Source organism: Pagrus major, chromosome 5, assembly GCF_040436345.1.
Source record: "Pagrus major chromosome 5, Pma_NU_1.0".
NCBI classification, from domain to species: Eukaryota; Metazoa; Chordata; class Actinopteri; order Spariformes; family Sparidae; genus Pagrus; species Pagrus major.
The window spans coordinates 4,378,437-4,402,932 of NC_133219.1; the positions used below are offsets into that span (position 1 = coordinate 4,378,437).

The 24,496-nt window shown below is 41.7% G+C and overlaps 1 protein-coding gene across 2 annotated transcripts in view; it reads left to right on the top strand.

Annotated features, from left to right (window-relative positions):
• tncb (tenascin Cb) overlaps positions 1-24,496 on the top strand; it is a 38,787-nt gene that overhangs the window by 9,871 nt on the left and 4,420 nt on the right. The window contains exons 6-18 of one of the 2 annotated variants that reach the window (XM_073466593.1): positions 984-1,253; positions 1,652-1,837; positions 4,304-4,393; positions 6,705-6,968; positions 12,475-12,750; positions 16,869-17,141; positions 18,708-18,830; positions 21,026-21,169; positions 21,603-21,722; positions 22,297-22,440; positions 23,177-23,307; positions 23,415-23,547; positions 24,261-24,412. In XM_073466593.1, the coding sequence (XP_073322694.1) occupies positions 984-1,253; positions 1,652-1,837; positions 4,304-4,393; positions 6,705-6,968; positions 12,475-12,750; positions 16,869-17,141; positions 18,708-18,830; positions 21,026-21,169; positions 21,603-21,722; positions 22,297-22,440; positions 23,177-23,307; positions 23,415-23,547; positions 24,261-24,412 (2,306 nt within the window). The remainder of the gene's footprint in view (positions 1-983; positions 1,254-1,651; positions 1,838-4,303; positions 4,394-6,704; positions 6,969-12,474; positions 12,751-16,868; positions 17,142-18,707; positions 18,831-21,025; positions 21,170-21,602; positions 21,723-22,296; positions 22,441-23,176; positions 23,308-23,414; positions 23,548-24,260; positions 24,413-24,496) is intronic. The other variant, XM_073466594.1, reaches the window with a different exon arrangement.

Here is a 24,496-nt window from a genome sequence, read left to right on the forward strand (position 1 = left end):
AAAGTTTGACAGTAAAACAACTCAGTTTTTTAATCTACTGCCTCCAAGGTTCAAGGTGATTCATTTACCATCATACAACACAGCAGGGCTACCAACTTTTCAGGAAACCTTAGAGTGACAAAGGGGAGAAGTTTTGGGTAGCCGCTGCTATTTTATTACTTCTAACCCAATGATATATATATAACCCAACCATTAAGAAAAATGAACATAGAAATGAAACCGTTTTTGTCGACCAGAGGGATTTGATCATTTCATATGAAGATACAGGAATAGAAAGAGTTACTAATGATTATGTAATTAGTAACTAATGAGTCTATATTGGGTAACTCCTCAGTATGATGTTTCACTTAACTTGACGGTACACAAAAAGAGTGCCTAATGATCAAGTAATTAGTAACTAATGAGCCTATTGATGCCATGGGTAGTGGTTGTCTCGAAGTCCATATAGTCCACTACTACTACTAATCCAAAACTCATGTCTTCTTCTCCAATTAATGTATTGCCAGTCCTCTAAAATAAATCAACGGCAATGTCTGCTATGTGACTGTGTTAACCAGAGCATGACCCTTCTTTTACATTATGTGATGGAACCAGTAGCTATATCCGTTTAAATTTTGGTGGTTATCTTTATACTGCATAAAATCTTTTTTTTTTGAACTGTCTGTCACATGTGTAATGTTAGGTAAAAAATGAGACCTTCCCTGTGTCTCTCTGTTGCCTATACAAGCCTGTGGAAGATTTGTTTAGGCTGAGTGCCTTGTCTCAGTGCCTGTCTCATTTTTGCTAATGGAGAGCAACAGGAGCTAACGTTTGTTAGCACAACACAGAACAGAGCGCCTTTGCTCAAACAAATAAATTTTAACAGCCTTTCATCAAATACCTCCAATCATACGTGTGTGCAAACTGAAAGACATTGGAATTTTGCTAATAAGGTACCTTTAACAGCTTTCACTATGCCCCCCCCCCACTTACTTCTTCTCCAGTGATTGATGCCCCCAGTCAGGTGGATGTACGTGACGTGACGGATACCACAGCGCTGGTGACCTGGCTTCAGTCCGTGGCTGAGGTGGATGGGGTCACCGTCTCCTACGGGCCCAGATCCAACCCTGCTGATCGTACCGTGGTGGAGCTGTCCTCCACTGACACCCAGTACCACCTGGGAGGCCTCACCCCCGACACCCAGTATGAGGTGTCTCTGACAGCTCGGAGGGGAGAATGGACAAGCATTCCTGTCTATGAGTCTTTCCTCACAGGTCAGACAGAATACATTTGATTTGCTGTTCAGTGATTTCTACCTGAATGTTGTACTTCAAATATTACCACCTATTTCCCAGAAGAAAAGCAGGGACAGCCAATAACTGTTTATTACAGCCAAGTTTAATGAGCTGTATGTCAGCTGGGGGCCTGGACCACACATACTTTACTTCTGTCTATATGTTTATGAGGGAGAATGTCCTGCTGATGTGTGTATGTGGACGTGTTTGTTCTTTGAATGACTAAATGTCCTCCTAAGTAAAGACAAATGAGAAAAATCTGCCCATATCAGACGTGGCCTCTACAGTACATAAGATTTGGTCCTAGATTAGAACTGCACTTAAATGTATGTTTAGGATAGGTTTAAATCTATCTAAAGGCCATTTCTGTGTTGTAGACTTGGATGCCCCCAGAGATCTGCAGACAGTGGAGCTGACGGACGAGAGCATCACTCTTGAATGGAAGAACAGTCTAGCTCAGGTGGACAACTACCGCATCAAGTATGGACCTCTGTCTGGAGGCGAGCATGGAGAGCTGCTCTTCCCCCCGGGACCCAAGGACAGCACCCAGGCCAAGATCAGCGGTACTGGATCCCAGTTACACACACAAAAAACATCCAGTCACGTTATGTCACTACTATCAGCGTGAACAGTACAGACACAGACACCGGTGTACAATAACCTAAACTGATGGTGTGCTTTTTAGTTTTCACAATTTTTTTAATATTCGCCCCCTTTCTGTGTTAAAAAATAGAAACCCCTCTAGATTTAATGTACGGATAGTACACCACCTTTAAGGGCTCCCCGAAACAATGTTACACATTAATTGTGTGTACAGGTCTTGTGGAGTATTTCTGCATATGTGAAAAAAATAGTACAAAGCCTTTTGTGGCTCCAGAGGAAGCTGCATGTTATCTGATACTCTGCCTTCAGTGATGTCATTCAGTGGATACGTTGCATTGTGGGTAATGTAGGCGCCAGGCTTTGGAAAGGAAGAGAAGTGTGTGGAATAAAAAATGTCATATCTCTGGTTCTGCTGTATCGATTTTGATCATTTATTTTAAAACTGTCCATAATGAGTCAAGCAGTGTTACAAGAGTGCAACAGACCAGGGGACAGCTTTTCAAAAGCTGACACCTACATTACCCACAATGCAACTTATTGAGATCAGACAATATGCAGCTTCCTCTGGAGTCATAGAAGGCTACTACTTTTTTCACATATGTAGCCGTACTCTTTAAAGAGCTACCCTTTAAATATGACCTCAGTAATTTCTACTAATGCCAACAAAAACTGAACATTATGAGCTTTGTAAAGGAAGATGTAATGGCTGCACTGTTGTATTGGACTACATTAAATTGTACAGGTGTACATACAGTTTACTGTAGCTACTACATAAAATTATTTAGCACTTTCTAATAGGGCATTCTTTATCAAGAGTTTCAAAGTTGTAACCAATTACTTTGTTATTTAAATAAATAAACAAGTAATTTACTTCTAGTCATCTAGTCTAGTCATAGACCATTTATTAGACATGAACAACTTTTGGGTTCACAGGTTCTAAAAAATCTAATATCTACCAATTTTTAATAAGCCACCCAAGGGTTTATGAGTTGTAACTAATGGTAGCATTAAAGTTGTAGTAATGGTTAATAAATCATTTACTAATCCTTTATAGAGTAGTTATAAAGCAACTCCTAATCAGAACAACCTTTGGGTTGCCAGAATCTCAAATCAGACAATGTGATTATCTATCATTAGGACATGACATATGACCAGTGAAGGAGGCAGAAATGTTTGATATCAATGTATCCTAGAGTTTAATAAATGCATTACCCCTCAACCACTCACCATGTCACAGCAATTAAGGCTAAGACTGTAGCGACAGACACAGTAATAAACCTCCTACTCAGCAAACAAAGGAAGTTTGACATCACACATACTCAGTGCTTTTATTCTTTTGTCTGCTTTGAGTTCACATTAAACCATAATCCAAATAACACAGCTGAAAAGCATCTGTGGGGGGAAAAATGATATAGTGTGAAGTGTTTATTTTCCTAATTCTGCAAGTGTTTGTGGTCCCTGCAAAATGGTCAGTGCTATATTCAGCCTGCTCATTTCCAAAATGGGTTGCCTTTGTTTTGTGTCATGAAATGTTTGCCCGCCTACAAAAGGCTCAATTTATTAGAAAACCACCCAAGGGGGTTTGGCATTCAGACTTTAAATGGAATAACACTGCTGTTTGTTTCACTGTGAGATCTTGCTCAAACAAGAAATGCAGTGTGTTTGTCATTTATCTGCACTGCTGACATTATAAAGCCATGCTTTGAGGTGGATGTGTTTGTTTCTTCACTCTGCTGTGGCATGGTAGGATTAGACACCATAAGAAACAAAAACAAAGCTTCCAATAAAACAGGCTAATAGTGTCTTTGTATGGCCCAATTCTTTGTCCTTGGGAGGCCCATCCCTTGGAAATAAAGCACTGAATCCATTCAGCAGACCCCCCCCTCCACTCCACACACACCTCAGCACTTCTTTCACACAGTTATTATCTGTAATTGCCTTCACGCTCATGATTTTATTGATAATGAGTTTCCTGGGCATTAGGTGTAATTTCATGCTGCAAAACTCTGTGTGTGATGACCTCTGTGGGAGTTAATAAAGGAATTAGAGGCGATCAGGCCAAGAGACGGCTTAATTGTAGAGACCAAAGGGCCTCCAGAGCCCGCTGTATCATAGCAAGTAGTGTTTCTGCTCCTCGACAAGGGCCCTATAGATCCATCAATGCAAATACAACACTTATGTTCCACAGTGAGCAAAGGCTTACCATGAAATGCAATTAGGCTGAAATCTATTGTGCGATCAAACCACATGAGAACCTTTTTGTGTTCGCCAAAGGCACTGGAGCCATTAACTGAAACAGCTGGCCACTTGACTACAGAGCCCCCCTATCGTTCATTTGGTGACACCTCAGTGGATTTGTACGAACAAAGCATGACATTGCTTTTTATTTCTGTATCACAGTGTTTTTATTTTGCCCTGTTATGTAGGCCTGAGACCTGGCACAGAGTATGGGATGGGTGTGACTGCGGTGAAAGATGAGCGGGAGAGTCTTCCGACGACCACCAATGCAGTGACAGGTAAGAGGCTTTCACATACACAGTACTGTACCTTTATGATCTCTTCATACTGTGTATAAGCCTTTACTATATCCACACTGTCGTCTTTTCCTCCTCTGACATTAAACAAACATTCTTTATTTAGAAAAGAACAAGTGGGCTGTTAGTTGGAACAGCAGAAGCCAGAGTGACTGCACAGCATAGACTGTAAAAAGAGCTAGCTAGTGAATCTAAAGATGGCGCCTTTCAGTCCGATGAGAATTGCTGACCTGGCACATAGCAAGGTCACTGGTTCGAAATCCTTAGCTCCCCCGGCTGCATGTCGAAGTATCCTTGAGCAAAATACTGAACCCCAAATTGCTCCTGATGAGCAGTTGGCACCTTGTATGGCAGCCCAGTGTATGAATGTGTGTGTGAATGGGTGAATCTGACAAGTGTTGTAAAGCGCTTTGAGTGGTCAGTAGACTGGAAAAGTGCTATAGAAATTCCATTTATAACCTAAAAGGTTTTTCTAGGTTTACTACCTGGTTATGTGGCCCACTGAATATGCACCGTAGTGTTTCTCCTGCTGTTCCTGCCCGTAAGTTCCCACTCAGCCTATAGACTTTACATTGTAATGGCGTCACAGATTTTCAGCTCGGAGAAAGTTTTACAAATATAAAACATCCACAAATCAATAAATGGGAAAGAGGAAAGAATCATAATTGACTTTGTCTGCAGTTGGAGGTGTCCTGTCAACATTTTTACAGACCTCTCTTTTCAAATGGTGCTCTATGGGGAAAATGCTTTTTGGGCTGCAAGGGAATTACTGCGAGTGGTCACTGGGCATAATTAGAAGCAAGGCTTAGCAGTGGCCTAGTATCCTGGGGCCGTACTTACAAACACTCTGAGAATACCCCCAGAGAGCTCGCCTTAAAACCTCAAGCAAGGAGTCCTAGCACTCTGAGCAAGGACAGGACCGACACTTTTATCTTAGTAAGGAGGCGTGGTTGATCACTTGACTTGGCAATGACAGTTCAAGAGGTGAAGTGACAGTTGGTGCTCTCTTATTTATCTTCTTACTGGACTTGCCTTTGCGGCAGATGACTTTAGACCAGGGCCTGGCTGGACTTGGTGCTCTCTGCCTAGCACCCATGCTCTGCCAGTAAGAGGTGTCATTAGGGAAGACTGGTTGCGGACCCTCTGCAGCTGATCCAGTGGTGTTTGGACCGACCCAGGGCAGCGAGTTGGCCAGGTCCTTGATGGGAAGCACTGCATTTGATGTTATCCCAAAGATAAAAGTCTGTCCATTCTTTGCAACATGAATGCTAGCTGCTATAGAGTCGATTAATTGTTAATTCTCACGTATTTTAAGTAGTGTTTCAATCTTGTTTTCAAGTCTTCTTGTTTTCAAGTCTTCCAAGTCCTAGGTCCTCCTCCATTCTTCTAACAGTTTTTCACCTTAGGAGCTCTATTAAGGGCTGAGATGCTTTGTGGACGTTTTCTTTTTTCTTTAGAAGGCTCTAGTCTTAATTTTAAGGAAAGAGTCTCAGAAAATGTCATGATTATAAGAATTCTATCACTAGTGAGCAACTTTTCAGTACTAGGAAGCTTATATAGCCCCAGATCCTCTTCTGCACTCTTAAAGAGAGATTATGTCTCAGAGGTACACTTAGGTAATGTTGTTCAAACTAAAGATTTTGTCCATGTTCACACAAACAGAACTCAAAAACAATATGATTTTATTAACTGTAACACTACTTTTGTTATATACTGTCCTCCTTGTCCACATGGGGATGGCCTTTTTTACATAGGCCATACAAAATATGTTCCATCAGAATAGGGAAACACAACAACCCAATGACTAGACACTTTAGAAGACACTAACGAGGACATAAATCAAATCAAACCTTTGGTCGGGGAAGGGGACCGAATATGGAAACTTAACCAAGGGGAAACTTTGTGGATTCATAGACTGGATGTGTTGAAGTTTGGCTCCGACCTGTTTTCTGTTGTTTTTTCTGTATGGCCCCCCTCTTTTATCGAGGCATTTTGTGGTATTATACAGTTGGGTGTCTATATCCTGTATGTTGTGTGCATTTGAATGTTATGTCATCTCATCTCTTGTTATTTTATTGTTCTGATATTCTGTATTTGTTCCACCTGGTATTTTATTGTCCTATTGGCTGTGGCTACTATAGGGCCACATTGAGCTATTTGTTGTTTGGAGCCCTGATGAAGACGTAATGGTTGAAACATGTTGGCTTTTTCAATGAAAAACCATTTAAAGTTTTAGCCACTATAATAAAGGGAGCAACCGGCCACTTCTTTTTTTCTCTACCTTTCCAATCAGCCCTGGATGCTCCCAAGGACCTGACTGTTGCACAGGTGACAGAAACCACCATGATGCTGGAGTGGAAATGCCCCCTGGCCAAACTGGACTCCTTCAGACTGGTTTATGTATCTGCTGATGGCCACAGGGCCGAGGAGGTGGTCCCAGGCAGCTCTGAGTCTCACACCCTGAGGAGCCTCACGCCTGGCATGCTGTACACCATCAGCATCACTGCCGAGAGGGGCCGCAGGACCAGTGCACCCGCCACCATCTCAGCACCAACAGGTCAGAACTGCAACAAACACACATCCTCAAAAGCAATGTTCCCGACTAAGACACAGTGCCTTGTATAAAATTACAGAGTGCTGGGAGTGAGTTGGAAGACAACAATTATCTGGAGCATTATTGTGTTGATCCCAAACACTGACATTTCAGATACTTTTCTCTATTTTATTATCCAGATAAAATTTCTGGCATTGGCCATTCTTTACCCAATCTCAGCCCATCCCTAATTTTAAATGTTTGAGTCCTCCAAAATACAAAGACCTTATTTTCTCACTTACCTCAAGTGGTAGTCATGCAGATAATTTTGTTTTTCTAGAAATACTTTCCTAGTTATTCTAACCCAAAGACCTTGCCCTGACAGTTTTTATTGGAACTACTTTCTATTACGCACACCTGGGCACACCAAACCGACATCAAAGAATTCGTGGCGACGAAGGCTGACTGTTGCGTCTGTCACCTCATGTCGCCTGTCTCTCAGCTGAAAAGCTGCTCTGGAACACCCTACAAAGACAGCAGCCAACAGCCAACTAGCTTGTACATTCTGGCCTGCATGAGAGAAATACCTCTCCACACAACCAGGTGGCGGTAGTCTGTATTTGTAATTTAAAAGACTTAGGACTGTGGATAAACAAACTGTTGTTATGATAAAGCAGCATTTACCCACCATTTTCACACCACTCTCGCTAATATAGTCACTTCTAGTTAAGAACATGTACAATAAAAAGTGTCAAATGGCACTGGTGAAGAAGCAGAGGATAAAAATAAGGAGAAACCGTACTATATGGGTGAAATCATGCACAGCAACAGACGGGGGCTTTCCCTATCTTTTTCTGTTTCTCTTCTCATGCACTGATACGCTTAGCTGAACAGCCAATCAGAGTGATATCGCTCACTGATGGGCTCCGCTGCCCTTTCAACATGCTCTGTTGGCCAAAAGGCCACTGACAAAGGCCGACTAGTGCCAACAGTGCAGGACACACCACAACTTGGGCCACAGACGCTCACCAATGGCCCCGACATTGGCAGACAACTGTTGACAATGTTCTATGGATTATCCAGAACAACCCCTTCAGAGAGACCTTTGAATGTCATTTAAACATATTTTAAACCCAGAGCCAGAGAGAGATCACTAGATCACTATCTACATATATACCACTAGAAGTAAGTGAGATTTTTTTTTCAACCTTTAGGTGAGCTGACCTCTGAAAACAAAGCAGAGAGGTGGTAAAGTTTTGCCTTTGACTGTGATAGTAGCTAGGCTGAGACTGAGACTGAGAGTTTCAGCATATTCAGTATATTATAAAATGTGTGTGAGACAGAGGCTCCTCTGAATGAAGCCCACTGTTTCCATGAGGTTTGTAGCTGGTGCCGTGGGTTAGACCAGTTCTCATTAACCACAGGTTCATTTTTTTATCCTTCAGTACTGCAGCCAAACCGAGGCAATGAATTGAATTCATTGTTAACTTCTCAATGTAAGTCACTCTGTCTGTACCCCTACCCAACCCCCAGCCCAAGGCTCATATATAGCATGTGGGATTATTATTCTTTTTCCCCGTTTTTTTTTTTAACCACAAAAAGAAAAAGACAAATGGGGTGACTGTGGCATATTTTTTGTGCTGCGGTCAGGGTGCCTCCAAGTCAAACATTTCACAAGTAAATACTCCAGTTATGCAATGAGTGCCCATTAAATGCATGGTTATGGGCAAAAATCGATATGGTGAGCAATAACTGTCTTTTGTTGCATTTTTTTGGGCTGCACGCTGCCAAGAAGAACAGAATACAGACTGCTGTGTGTGTGTGTGTATGTGTGTGTGTGTGTGTGGGTGGGTGGATGGGTGAGTGCGCATGTGTATGTGTCTACTCTTAATGTCTACTTGTCTGTGTGGTCATGTGTGATAGAAAGACTGAGAGGCTAAAAAGAGTGAGATGAAACTGTGTGTGTGTGTGTGTGTGTGTGTGTGTGTGTGTGTGTGTGTGTGTGTGTGTGTGTGTGTGCGTGCGTGTGTGTGTGTTTGGGGTAGGGTGGGGTGGGGGTTCAATGGACATGTGTTCGCCCTGCACAGTGCTCATTCATGTGATAATTGTTGGCGTGAGCCCCACTCCCCTCTGGTTTTGTGCGATTTGACCACGATGAACTGTAGGTCTGTCAGATAAAAGGCCACATGCTGGGACTCCTGTTAAAACATTGTCTCCCAGAATCAGCAGCCCTCTAATCCACAGCCGGGCCGATCTGCAGCCTTTATCATCTCTAGACACATAGTGCAAACACAGATCGCACTCGTTTTACAGGAGGGATCGTGATAAAGAGGAGGGGTTGAGCGAGGTCAGACAAGATTTTGATAGAGGTTGGGGGTTCTACTCGTGCCTGACAATGATCGAAAGGATTACAAGAATTTGTTATCGAGTGTTTCTGAAAAGCTGCTTAGCTGACCAGCTAAGAATCAATACCAAGCAGAAATGTCCTACTAAAAATCCAGCTTCTTTCAAAAGTAGAAAGGACGATGTAGGTACAAACCGATGTAATTAAAACTGGGAAATCAGGAGACAAAAGCCGGGATTATCATAATTTAAACTAATCAGCTGACTGGAAGAGTTAAGCACAGGGAACAATGCCAACAGACGTGGAAATGGTAATGACTCCAGCAGTAGTCCCAAAATTCAATGCCCATATTTGTACAAATAAAAAAATTGAACAAATATGTTTGATTTCCATTGCACATGGCATGACAAACCCAGGGTAGGACTGAACTGATGTCAGCTCTCCACCATGTTGTGTGTTTGATCCAACACATTCTCACTCCCAACTGGTCAAATACAGCAGCTTAATCACTGGCTTCAAACTATGTTGCTCTACCGACCCCTCTAGTATCAGTTTTGCATGTAAAGGGCTAGTAGCCATGAGGGAGCCATGAACTACACATATGATGTTTGTCAATTTAAAAGATAGTTTTCCGAGTCAATAAAGTCGCTTTTTGTCGTAATTTAGGTAAAATATCATCTAGTTTTGTGTTAAACTGCTCAGTGAGCTACATCGTCTCTCCTAACACACGTCACCAAAACGATGGCTCGGCACAGAAAAGGTGCGATAAAAGATGAAAATCACAATAAATCTGCTCATATTGACAACTGCAGTTATGTGAAAGCAGAGTTGGTCAGCTCTGTGAGCTGCTAATATACAGGAGCAGCTGTACAATGTTTAAGTTACTGGTTACTGGTGTTCAGTGAGACAACATCACTAACACCACTGTTGGCTGTGTAGTCTTTGTAATGACTTATTTTCACAGTCTTATATTTAATCAGTTTTATGACAAACTGAGACTATTGACTTGGAATTTTTTTTTTTATTCACAAACATTTTATGTAGTTCATGGCAAAATTCGAACCTGATCAAAAATTAGTTGTCTCTCTTCATTCACTACCATACAAAGTATTTCTGAAATAAGGTCCTGTGGGGTCCACTGGAAGGGGCGTGACTTCGGCTCTCAATTCAATTCAATTCAACAAGCTTTATTGGCATGACTGTGTTTTACAATATTGCCAAAGCGTTAGGACTACAGAAAAAGAATACATAGATAATTAATAGTTAATAATATTTTTTTTTAAAAAGAAAGGAAAGTGTATGTGTGTGTGTGCGCGCGTGCATGCATGCATGAATGCATGTGTGTGTGTGTGTATCATATAAAGGTAATAATTACAGAACAATAGTCAGCTAATTAACAATATATCAATGTGCAGGTAAGAACCCAGTCAGGAACAGCTGGCTGTGTGGAGGAGATCATGTCAGGTGTTGTTGTGCAGCTTTTCTCTTCTCCTGTGGCAGCACTCACATATTTTACTGCATCTACAGCAGTGGTACTTTTTTCTCCCAGTAAATGATGTAGTTTTTTTTGGTCTGAGAGTTTCTCTATATCTATCTATCTATCTATCTATCTATCTATCTATCTATCTATCTATCTATCTATCTATCTATCTATCTATCTATCTATCTATCTATCTATATGCAATGTGTGGTTAGACATTCAAAATAAACTTTGCGTCACACAATGTACGTACGTTAACTTACTTGTGCAACATAACTTAAAAACAAATCACTCTTGATTCTTGGTAATAAACGAGACATGAACTTTGGTCTCCAGAGGGGAAGTCCAGTCTTTGACCCATCCAACCAACCCCCAGCTCAGACTTTTATATTACTGCACTAGAGCACTGTTTCAAGAAGTGACTCTAGAGGGGTAAGTACAGCGTCAAACTTCGAAGCATAGGGCCACTGACCAGGCTGCTCTGTCTGATAAGTTGGGAATGAGATCAGGCTGGTTTGATCACCTGCACCAAAAACCAGGCTTAAAAAGCCATGACAACTCAAAAACAGTCAATTGATGTATCTATTGTCATCATTTTAGGCATTATGTTGGTGTGTCTTACTTCATATGATGATAGTGCATGAGCTTTCTAGAGGAAAACGTAGAACATAACCCATGACAATTCTCCTGCATGCACTAACCTGATCTGTGCAGTGTTGTATCCAAGCACATCCTCAAACATCCTGAAACACAAATACACTCTAGTATGATATAAATGAGTGGGCATCAAATGGCAGATATCAGAATGAGAGGGTAATATTTCAGGAGACGATGAAGTCATTTGATGAAGTCACGACACACCTTCAGCTGCATGTGCCAACCAGAACTGAAGCTGAGTTTAAAGGGTTGGATTCACTCAAAAATATGAAATATCTGCATTTACTTCAATACAATGGAGATGAAGTGAGTTTTGTTTGTGGTGCTCTCAACATTTATCTCAATATCCAATTACAGGCTGCTGTGCATGGCTCTGCAAGGCCTCCCCATAGGTTTGAAGTGGACAGTGTACCACTGCCATTCTGGCTGGGCTACACTGCACCTTCAAATGTTAATGGCATATTCACAGCCATTAATGGTTACTAGCTGCATCAGCATGTCTGCCTGCTGCTTTCTGTCTTTAAGTCTTCCCACTTAAATGGTAATATAGAGGAGATGGCTATAGGCAGCCATTGATAATGAGGCTGTTTTTTTACCCTCTTTGTAGTGGAAATAAGGGAATATTTCCACTCCAGACTCAGTGAAGGCATTCTGTCTTTTTTGTCTTTTGACAGCAAAATTAAATGATTGAAAAACAAATGAGAGATCCTCAATGTCAGGGCTATTTTGTCAAGAAGGACTCATTGTTGAGTAGAAGTCTTAATTGTTTTATATGTTGCATAATGTACAATGTTGTCAACAAGTAAGGTATGAATAGAACCCAAGAATTTTGTGGGTATGTGTGTGCTTGTGTGTTGTAAGGTTGGACCGATATATTAAGCCAATTCTGGATTTTTTAAATCTGCTGTCTACTCCCGGTCAGTTGAGATTCAGTCCAAAAAATTTCAGAATTGGTTTTGAAAAAGCTGTATCGGTCTATCCATTGGTCTTCATGCTGTATGTCTGTCCCAGTCTTGTAACTCTATGTTGATGTGCTTGTCATCACCCAGAGGAGGAGAAGCCTGTGGTGACCAACGTCACTGTCAGCGATGTATCGTGGGACAGCTTCCTCCTGTCCTGGTCTGCTGAGGACGGGGCCTTCCAGGCCTTTTTGATTGAGGTTACCGACGCAGAGACGGGTGCCGAGTGGCAAAACCACACGGTGCCCGCCGATGCTCGCATCCTCACCATCTCTGGCCTCTCCCCCGCCACCTGGTATAGGGCCAATCTGTACGGGCTGTACAGGGGGGCCATCTTAGATCCTGTCTTTGCTGACACCATCACAGGTATCAACGCCGTCAACGTTGGGGCCTCGCTCTTTCCTTTGCTTCCATCTTCTTCTGCTGAACACAGTGAATTAACCAGTGTTTTTTCCCGTGTGGACTCACACATGGTGTTTGTCTTTTCAAAGAGCTCTGGAGCAGCTTTTCAACACTGTCTTACATTGACCCTGCTGCGTGTTACAGAAGCAGTTGTTTGTGTTTTCTTTTACGCTGTAAGACTTGAATTATCACTGTCAATTCCCCATAGCCTTCAACCTGTCAGGCTTATTAAGTAATAAATCTGCCACCATCATTGGCTTCAAGGATATTAAAAAACAAGTGGTCCAGCAAAACTGGAAGCAAAATCCTTGGGAGCAAAATAATTAACTGAGACTGGCTTAATTTGACAAAACATTTGTGACTGGAAGCGTCTTGATACTGTATCTGTAGGGATGGAGACTTGTTTTGTTCATCCCCATGGATATGTTGTAAGGCATCAACTCTGCTCCCATTGTCTGTTTAGTTTCAGCCTTGGAAGTACATTTTAAAAAGATGTTTGAAGACAATACACCTATCAACCAGCGTGGTGGAAGTTATTCCTCATGGAGTAAACAAAATCTCCTTGTCATTCAGACAGCATGCGCAATCCAAATCCCCAAACCTCACCCCTCATCAGGCGTCCATCATGCACATATCCCTTCCTTTGATGCAGGGATTCTGAAATGGGCTAACACTCTGCCGCAGCACCCACACAAAACACATTTGATCTATATGAGCAGTCAAACTGTCACAGTTGCAGATACACATTTAATCCACCTTTAAGATGTCAGCCAACACATGGTCTTTAATGAGGGACAAAGGTCAGTGTGCTGTAACTGGGCCAGAACAGGTGCACTGGTTTCCCACCCATTACACCAATGAGTCATTAGCAGTGATTAACATGCTCTGAATTACATTATGTGCCTAATAAGTGGGCTGTGAACAGCTAAACCAAAATCTGCTATTGATGCCTCTGAGTACCTTCACAAATAAAGTATAACCAAAACAAAAATCTATTTTGAAGACCTATATCCTCACAGTCACCTTTGAGGATAAGTTCATGCATATGAAAATTCAGTCATTATCTACTCACCTTTGACGCACAGTGGCACTCATGCACCCACTTCAGATGCAAACTTTTAGCTTATCAGCTACAGTGACGATTTTGGCTGAAAGAAGGATGTAAATAATGTCTTTTCAAATTAATGGAATGGAATCTCAGGGCTTCTGGAAACTTGGATTACACCAGAGGAGGTGGAGCCATTTTATGTTGTTTTTTTTTACATTTTACATTTAAAACAAGTCCCCAGCTACTTCAGTTGTTGACACTGTTTTGCTGTGAAGCTCCAGAAATGTTTTATGGACTTTGAAACTATGGGCGAGTAGATAATGAGTGAAGTGTTTTGGTGAACTCATCTTTCAAAGTAAAAACCCATCCAAGTAAAAAAATAACCAGTTTCAGGTTGGTTGATCTTTTTTTCTTGTCAGCCACCATTGGTATTATCATTCAGCATTTAACTGATGAGGATCAGTCAAGTGGAAGAAAGATGGGAGGACTGACAGAGGGCAAAAAAAAAAAAACAACAACAAAAAAAAAACCCTGAGGCGCCTTTGTCACTTTGTGTGAGGCCTCTCTTCTGTATGCATCCCCAGTTTCCCAAGCCTGGACTGCTCTTCATTCTCATGCTGCCATTGCCCCTGGGCTCTGGTGCTAGGGTGCCAGGGGCTTCTGGGGCCATGCAGAATATGGCATGCGCTCAACACTGCCCATTGTCTGCATGCTAATAGCTGGTTTAACCATCTTTGCATTTTTCATTAGCATCGCTTTATCCATAAAACATTCCAACTTGTGAATACAAGTGCTGACTAATTTGATTATGTTTTGCACGGTGGTCGACATCGGTCTACTGGAGAGAGACGTCGTAGCTAAAATAAAGTCCTCTTCTGAAAAGGGTGTGAGGAGCCTCTGATTAACAGAGAGGGAGTTTTATACAACAAATGACTGATGGAACCACAAAGAGATGTAGACAGCGCCCGGAACAAGCTCCACTCAGTTGTAATTCATATGACCACAAGCTGCTCTCGTAAAGTTAGACTATCAGGCAAGACTGGAACGAGTTCTGGGCTTCTGCTTGCAGAGAGCTTTTCAGCAGGTTAGCTGGCGCCGGCACGTACCTCCTCCAATAACAGGCTCCCTTTTGTGAGCAGGGATTGTGTTCACTCAGGTCTTGGGGGGGGGTGTGGAGGGATATGGGGTAGAGGGGTAGAAGTGGTGGTGGGGTGAAATCAGTAGCAAGCTACCACATGTTAGCTGATGGATGTGGCCCTCCCTCTCTTCCACTGACCAGCTAAAGCTGCCTGGCGGCTAATGAAGAGTGACAGCTCCCTGGGATTTGTCTGCTCTGCTTCTCATTTCCACCACTTCTTCTCACAACAAATGCCTCAATGTGTTTTCCCTCACAATAAAAAAAAGGGTTTCAGGCTAGTTCAAGGACCCCTGAGACCCTCACATTTGGTGTAGTGTTTTAATGAGCAGTGGCGCTGGGCTTTATTGAGGCTTTCTTGAGCCCACTTATATCTGCCTCTATCCAGGCTGCTTTAAAAGCTCTGTCGAATCCATGTATCCATCTGCTGCTACCGGAAGTTTCTCTGGCTAATTAGCTTCAGTGGACTCATCCTCTGGAGAAAGAGAGCCTTTTCTCCAGCTGTATGGCCCTGCTGTCTCTCAGCCTCTCTTCCTATCACTGCCTTTATTAGCTGCTTCAAATGACTGTTTAACTACCAGCTCTTACAGCACCACATGCACACACTCCCATCTTTATGCACATGGATCTGTCTGCACTGTACTGTATTTGTACAGTTAGAAATAAAAACCGCTGTTGTTTGACAAAGCCTCTTTATTTCAAATCTCTTGGAATTGTGCAAGAGTGAGATGGGTCAGACCAGAGCTGTCACTTTTTCAAAACACAAGCTTTGAATTGAATTTGAAGGATCATGTGATTTTTTTTAATTGTGAATTATTTCCAGAGCAATCCACAGAGCCTATCCTATAGACCTGAACATACCAGCATATTAACCCAGCAAACACTGAGACGTGGTATGACCATTGTTTGCCAATCAAGTCATCCTGTTGTGGTTCAAGTTCCACGATGGAAGCTGTGCCAGTGTCCAGACATTACCAAGTTGTGAAAGAAAAGCTAAAATATGACGTTACCATAAATGGGCTTTTACAGTTACTGTGCTAAATATGTACATAGTGTACATTCAGCAGCTTAATGCTTCCAAAAACAAAAGCAATATCTCAAGTAAGTTTAAATTTAATAAATTAACTTTGACTCCAATGGGACTCAAACCCCAGTCTCCTGCATTGTAACTATTCCTGACACAGTCAGCCACCACAACATGGACCCCTTGTGGACTCTGATGCTCTTTGACTCAGCGATAATTTGCCCTGAATTCAAACTTCTCCCATTTGCGATTAAAGACAGATTAGATAAAGACTTTTGGCTAGTACAAACACCACAGGCTCAAATCGATGAGACAGAAATATAATTTACATATAGATATGAATCACACAAGTCTGTTTCCTATATTTAAAAATGGACATGCAGTTAATTAGACAGACATAGAAATGTCTCCTGCTGCAATGCAAGGCACAGCCTGTGGCCCGTATACACTGGGGTGCTTTAATAAATTATTACTTATTCCCACATTCAGTTTGAATTCAGAGTAAATATTGACAAACTAATGTTTTACTGAGATTTTGTGAGGATGTATTCTGGTCACAGTCACAGTCTTGACATGATCTCTTTTTCATCTTACTAACCGCTGTGGCTTTGATACTTTTAACTCATCTTAAAGAGAATGCAGCTGGATAATTTCCTTTTGTTTCACAACCCACTCCTTATTGCCTGTTACCAGATATACCAGTTAGAAAACTCTTCTCTTTTCACTTTGTAAACTCTTTATTTGTTGACTGATGCTGAACCTCCAATGCTGCCGTTTGCACAAAGACTGATACACTCTCTTTCACTGCCATGTTCCTCAAATGTCAAAGCACTCTTCCCACAGAGGAGGAAAACTGACTTTCCCCTGTCACTCAGAGGCTGAACCAGAGGTGCAGGCTCTCCTAGTCTCCGATGTCACCCCTGAGAGCTTTAAGCTGGCCTGGTTGGCTGAAGACGATGCCTTGGACACGTTTGTCATAATGGTCAGCCAGGCTGAAGGCCCAGGCCAACCAAGAGAGCAGGTGCTGGGTGGCGAGGAGCGAAGCGCAACAATCACAGACCTCACAGAGGACACAGAGTACAAAATTGAAATCTTTGGGCTCATTTTGGGAAGACGGTCCAAGTCTGTACTCGAGGGGGTGAGAACAGGTACACGGTGAAAAGTCAGAGCAGTGAACTGAAACTCTGCACTGGTCATGTCAACGTAGTCAATGTGGAATGACGTCATATCTTGTCAATTTTGCCTTTTTGGTAACAGCATGAAAATATGGTTATTAATACCTGTGTTCTAACATCGTTTGGCTTACTAACCTGATAAAGCGTCTCACGGTGTTCAGAGGCATTTAATGCTGCAATTTGACAAAACTGTCTTTGTCCTTAAACTAATGCATTTTACTGATGGTGATGATTTTTCAGGGTGACTAGCTCTGGGTGCCTTCTGTTAGCGTCTATGTAAAACACTGAACACCCCAAAACCTGTCAGTGCACCTGAGTGGTTCCAGTAGGTAGCAGCAGAGGGTTCATTACGACCCAGGTTTGCAGCAATATCCGAGAACACACACTGGGTTCAGAATGACCACATGCTTACGGACTGCTGATCTCAGGGCTCCAGACAGCCGCTGGATCAGGAGTACACTTATATACATTGATATACAAGTTCACTGATGTCAACCTTTTCTTAAAAATCAGTTGTGTCCAGTCTCATGTGAAGAAATGAAGCAACTATCCTGATGAAGCTCAGCATTACAGCTTCAACACAAAACTATCAGAAAAGGCCTTGAAAACTCACATCAGCTGCCAGGATGAAATGTTGACAGTTAATGTTCCTGCAAACCACTGATACGTTCACATTTGTACGTATCATAGGCTACATATCATACTGACAATTCTATAGTACGTGTCAGAAATATGACAAAAACAAGAACTGGTATTTTAGGCCAAAACATGATCTTTTCCAAACTGTAAACAAGAGGCTTTGTGAAAATTGAACCTAAAGAAAAGTTGCAACTTAAAGAAATGTTCAACATATTGATGGTTTGCAGAAATGACCAATTGGGTTGCAGTCAACCCCCACTCAGGACATTTACTCTGCTCTTTAATCTGCTCCTTTCATTGTGTCGTCCTCGTCCAGTCGTCCTCCCAAATGTTGTCTTAGACTGCCTGGCCCCATGTGTCACAGTCGCTCTTTGTGTGTGTGTGCGTGTGTGTGTGTTGTGGGGGGGGCAGTTATCTGTGTCACATAGACCGGGTGGCTGTGTCCCCTGTCCTCCCTGGGGGTAAGGCTTTACTCTTGGGTTGCGTGGCGCATGTTTCACTTTTGTGTTGCCATGAAATGTGGGCAAGTTAATCTCCTCAGGTCTGTCACGCAAGATACTGTGGCTCGCTGTTAGCTGGGAAGGGTCCCTCCGTGAGCCCAGGCCTCCCCGGGCCCCCTTTGTCCATCTACCTCACTCTCTCTTTCACACTTTTTCTTGCTCTTTCCTAAAACAAGTGCCTTTCAGTGGTGGATCTGCCCTGGCTCCAAGGGTGTCTGCTGCTTAATCCTGAAGCAGAAAGTACTAACTAGTGTACCTCGATGTTGTGTGTTTATTGATGATAAGTGACACACATACTGTCCAGTCCTCACCTGTCTAAGAAGGCAACACACATATTGACTAAACTTTGTATTTTTGTGTGTTTTGCCCCTGTCTGCTGTTTCTGTCCCTCTTGTGCCAGACCTGGGCCCACCTAAGGGTATCCGCTTCTCTGATGTCACTGACACATCTGCCACTGTTCACTGGGTGGTTCCAAGAGCTCGAGTGGACAGCTACAAGGTCACGTATGTGCCTGCTCATGGAGGTCAGTGTCCCGTTAGTGTAACTCATTCACTACTGAGAACAGGGAAGATCTGGCCGCTAATTGTAGGACTGCTATTGATTCAACAAAACACCCCAAGTTGACAGAACTTGAAAAAAAGGAAGATCTTTAGCATTTTTAAAATAAAGATTTATCCACCAAAAAGCTTTGGACTTCTTATAGTTTTACCTTCAAAAGCATCCCTGCTTACATCAAGAACTATAGGTTTTGGTATACATGCTTAGACTTGTACCAATAAGATGATTTTGAAATCACACTTGAGTAAAAGTAAAGATATCGTCATCAGTACAAATAGTACTTAAATAAAAGTCTTAAAGTATCTGCTGTTGAATGGCTTTTAAAAGTACAGGTAAAAGTAAATTGTACATATACTTACATGTATGTATATACTGTATGCTATGGGTTGACTGATTATCAGAACTGATATTCAGCTTTTTTTTGATCATCGGAATGAGTGTTTTTATGTGTTTTTTTTTTGTTTTGCTTTTTTTTTTACCTCAGCCATGTACAGAGGCCCTGTCCTCGCTGCAGTGGCCCAGTGTTTGAGTCCAACCTGCGGCCCTTTGCTGCATATTAAATCCCCCCTATCTCGTTTCCTGTCATCTCTGAGCTGTCCTATCATTGAAGCCATGAAAAGGCCAAAAAAAACCCCAAAACTTGAATCCTCCATCATCTACAGGGACCGACGGACCGATTCTGCCCCCTAGTGACTAGACCCATGCTTCTACTAACTGAGGGACTGAGGGGTCCAGAGCAAACATCGTATATATTCACTTTTTTTTATAGTTGGATAAAAATACCATTATTATGATATGATTACTGCACATTATATGACCGGATATCACCAAATAATGTCATTTAGCCCCTCAGTTGTGACGTAACTGAGCAAGTTATATGACACAATACAACTGTGACATAGATTTTTTCTTCCATCTTTTAAATATCAATTGATTTCCATGCAGACCTCACTTTTCTTTATGTTAGCAATTACCAAGTTAATATTTAATTTATTCTGAAGATAATGCCATGATATTTCAATTTCAGAATTCTTACTCTCAGGAAATTCTGCTTGGATAACTGAACCATGAATGGCCTTAAAATGGCTGTAAAATCAAGTTCAAATATAGAGACATGCTGCTAGAATGACTTATAAAACACTACAACCATAAATGGGACACACTTTATAATATTAATAAATTTTTTTTTTTTTATTTAAAGTTAATTAAACTTCAGTTGATAATCATTTCACTGTTAACAAACAATGGGATGCTTTATAAACCATTGAGCTATTGTTTATTGTAAAGTTGCAGCTGATGTGATGATTAACACTCAGATAACTATTAACTCAAAGTGGATTATACTATAAAAACTATAAATTTCCCATTTATTATTGATGTGATTATAAAGTATTGAATGTATAGAATTGTAATGAAGATGAAATTCTAGATTTAGCTTCCTCTTACCATGAGTGAAGATTCTTCTCGATGGGGGTTAAATCATCAGGTTATAGGTGAAATGTCATTATCTAACACAGTGCTTCTCAAACTTTTTACACTGTGCACCACCCCAGAAAATATAAGGCTCTTCAGCCACCACTATTATGACTGATGTTGAGTCAAATCTCCCTCCCTCTGCTGCTAATGTTAGCAGGTGCTGTGAACACTTCAACAGTGCTGCTTAGGTAGCCACTAGCACTCATGCTCAGTTCACTGTCGTCAACTTCAGTTTCAACAGGGCTGCTCGAAATGTCCATATTCCTCCTCCTGCCATGCACTTAATATCCCTGCTGGCAGCCACATCCGGAGTGTTTTTGATCCTTTCATTTTGCCTCAGTTTACTGTCTTGCTGTCACAGCTTGAGTTTGGCTTGTAATGAATTGTACATGAATGTGACTGTAGCAGGCTGAAACAAAATTACTACAGGACAAAACGTATGTTAAATTACATTTCAGTTCAAGTATTCTCCTTTTAAATTCTGATGTATTTTCATAGTGCTATATGTTTTTAAATTAACTTATTTCATTTTCTAAAAATATTTCTGGGATTACTCCACATAGCACTACAGAGACACGTGTACCATAGTTTGAGAATAGTGGACATAACCAACTACAGCTTCAGCTGAGCCTCTAATATCTTAACTTTATTCCCCCAAATGACATGCATTTTTCTGACTCCCAGGTAATGCTAAGACACTGACAGTGGACGGCTCTGAGTCTCAAACTGTGCTGCCCAACTTGACCCCCGGGGTCACTTATGAGGTCACTGTTGTCGCTGTCAAGGGTCAAAGGGAGAGTGAGCCTGGATCAGACAGCGTCACCACAGGTAAGACTTATGTGGAACTAACACTATAACACACAGGCACATTCATGATCTGAAGGCAGATATAAAAATGAATGTTTTGCCTGGATTTGGCAGTTTTGTGACACTGTATACTACAACAACCACTAAGAACGTTCAATTTCATAGCACTGATCACCTAAAACAGCTAACTTTAGACTTTAATGGAGTGTCTAGAAAGTAACAAGTACAAAAGCAACTAGTTAGCTAAAATTCATCTGTGACCATGTTCGATTCAACATTTTCTATCAAACATGTTTAAGGTCGTGTGTTCAAGCAGCAGCATGCCTGAAAGTGGAAAGGTGTCAGCTCTGTGCATAAGGAGATATTTGAGTATGGTCAATTCACACTGATTCTCTCTCTCTCTCTCTCTGTGTGTGTGTGTGTGTGTGTGTGTGTGTGTGTGTGTGCGTTACAGCTCTGGATAAGCCCCGTGGTCTGACTGCGGTCAACATCACAGACACAGAAGCTCTGCTGCTCTGGCAGCCTGCCATCGCTACTGTAGATGGCTATGTCATCACCTATAGTGCAGACTCAGGTATTTAGTGTATACACATGCATGTACACTAGGGGTGGGGGAAAACTGATCCTCAAGATTTCCTCTGGATAATGATGATGATCGCTGGTAGCAATTATGCTACGCTATAATTGTTTTATAATTGCATCATAGCCTTCTGAATTCAAACAAATCAAATAGAATAGTTTGGGCCGAGAGATCCACACCCCTAATGTACACAACATCTAATACACAACACAGTTCTTCTCCCACCATTCACTGTGGAATCATGACAATGAAGATCATTAGATAATCATCACTGCCTTTTACTGAAGAACTAATGAGAATTGCTTCTTACTGCAAAGTATTAGTTCAGGTGTGCAAAGAAGTTTTCAAAGATGTTTCCAGAAAGTTTTCCAGAGGGGAGGGAGGGATTTCAATCATATCTGAGTGAAACAACGTCAGCAGCGTTCCAATATTCTGTTTTAAATAAAGAGTCGTATTTGTCTGACATGAGTCCAAACCCTGTTTGCCTTCTCTAATATAATCAGCCTCTTGTCCTACATGTCTGTCCTTGCTGTGCTAACTTGCGCCCGGCCTGTTTGTGTTGTTCCAGTGACTCCGGTGATGGAGCGTGTGTCAGGAAACGTTGTGGAGTTTGAGATGAGCTCTCTGACACCGGCCACACACTACACTGTGAAGGTCTATGCTGTGAGGGATTTGGCCAAGAGTGCAGCCACGACAACTGAGTTTACCACTGGTGAGAATTTCTTCCTAGAAATTGATTTGTTTCTATCCTGACACCTGAATTGTTTGATTTATTGAATCAAACTTAATCAAAATGTTAAGTCTTTTCATTGGAACTACAAACTGTGTGTTAATCTGAAACAGAAGTAGATGATGTCTGATTCAGAAATACTGTATTGGGTACCTTACAGTTGCTCCTTCTAGAATAGAAATGCAACAGTATAGAGAGATTAGAAAATATAAATAGAGAAAAGATAATAAGAGACAAGAGTAAATAAAAATAAAAAATATAAAATAAAATATAAAATAACTTAAATATGTGCATTAAACTGTGATATGTGACAACGATATATACAGTACAAGTAGAAATATAAATACACATGGAAATGGAGACATGTACTACACTGTAACTACAGTGTAGATAGTATTGAATTAATATTTTGCAACAGGTAATAATTGACCATAATTTTTAGAAACAGTAGAATATAGCACATGAAACTGCACAGAGAAAAGAAAATGCAAAAGCTGGGTGAGTTGAAATATCCAGCTCAGAGACCAAGAGGAGGAACTGGTTCAAAAAAGAATCCTGTGCTGGAGACATACTGGGATCTGTTTCTTGTACATTACCAGGATTGCTGCATGACTGCAGTGATGTCAAGTAGTAATATGTGAATGAAAGATTAATTAAAACATAAATAATGTCACAACAAGGGGCTGATACAGTTACTGAAAAGGCTGTTGTGTTTTAGATGTGGACGCCCCTCATGACCTGACAGCCAGTAACATCCAAACAGAGAGCGGCATGCTGACCTGGAAGCCGCCTCGTGCTGACATAACCGGATACATCCTCAGCTTCGAGTCTGCAGACGGCACCATCCGAGTGAGTAGCACCACAACGCCACTTATTCTGGTCTGCCTGGTCAGTAGTACATTAAATCTATAAATTGTGTTGGGGAATAAAATGTCTGAACATGTTTCCTCCTGCAGGAGGTGGTCCTGAGTCCCACTGCCGTCTCTTATAACATGGCTCAGCTCAGCGCCTCCACAGAGTATTCAGTCAAGCTGCAGGCCATTGCTGGTCCTAAGAGGAGCAGAGTCATCACTACTATCTTCACCACCAGTGAGTAGACAGATTTTAGTCCTGGTGGGACTTTTAAAAAGCATACCAACTTTTTTGGAATCAGTGTTGTAGATTTCAGTATGTGTATTTTTAATACTGTTGATAATTCAGTGAGAAGGCAAATGTCCTCATTTCAAAATCATAACTCATGAACTTTGTAAAACTTCACTTCACTTCACTTTACTCTACTTTGGTACTAGTAGTGACTGTATAGTCGTATATCAGGTCAGCACAGAGGCTCAGTGGTAGCTCTGTCAGCTCAAACCAAGAAGGTTTTCTTTTGGAGCAGGGGCTGCTTTCCTCCAGCGGGTTCACTTCCCTCCCACAATCCGAAGACAGTAATTTTAGGTTAACTAGAAAATCCAAGTTACTAGCAGGTGTGGATGTAAGTGAGATTTGTGTTTATTTCCCTACAATACCCTGATTGATACGTGACCCCAATGCATGCTGGGATGCCCTCAGTGAGTCACATGCCTGCAGCGATACGTAAGATTAAAAAACAAAGAAACGAGGACTCTGCCTCTTCCTCTGCACATTGAGCATCATGTGCTTTATTCATTTCACCTTGATTCATAAAACCCTAGGCCACACTTCCACATTAGCAATATAAGGATATATGTAGATGAAATCTTATCTCCCATGTTACAGTCCACTTTGTTGATTATTCCATCATATCATCTGTTTTGTGTGTTTGTGTGTGCGTGTGTGTGTAGCTGGTGTGCTATACAGACACCCCAGGGACTGCTCCCAGGCCCTGCTGAATGGCGACACCTCACCAGGCCTGTACACCATCTATCTGGGTGGAGATGAGAGCCAGCCAGTCCAGGTCTACTGCGACATGAACACTGATGGAGGTGGATGGATTGTAAGTCACCGGCTAACAGGGACAGACAGTATATGCTCAATATGTATCAATATGTACAGAAAATCTCCAGGATATTTTTCAGAA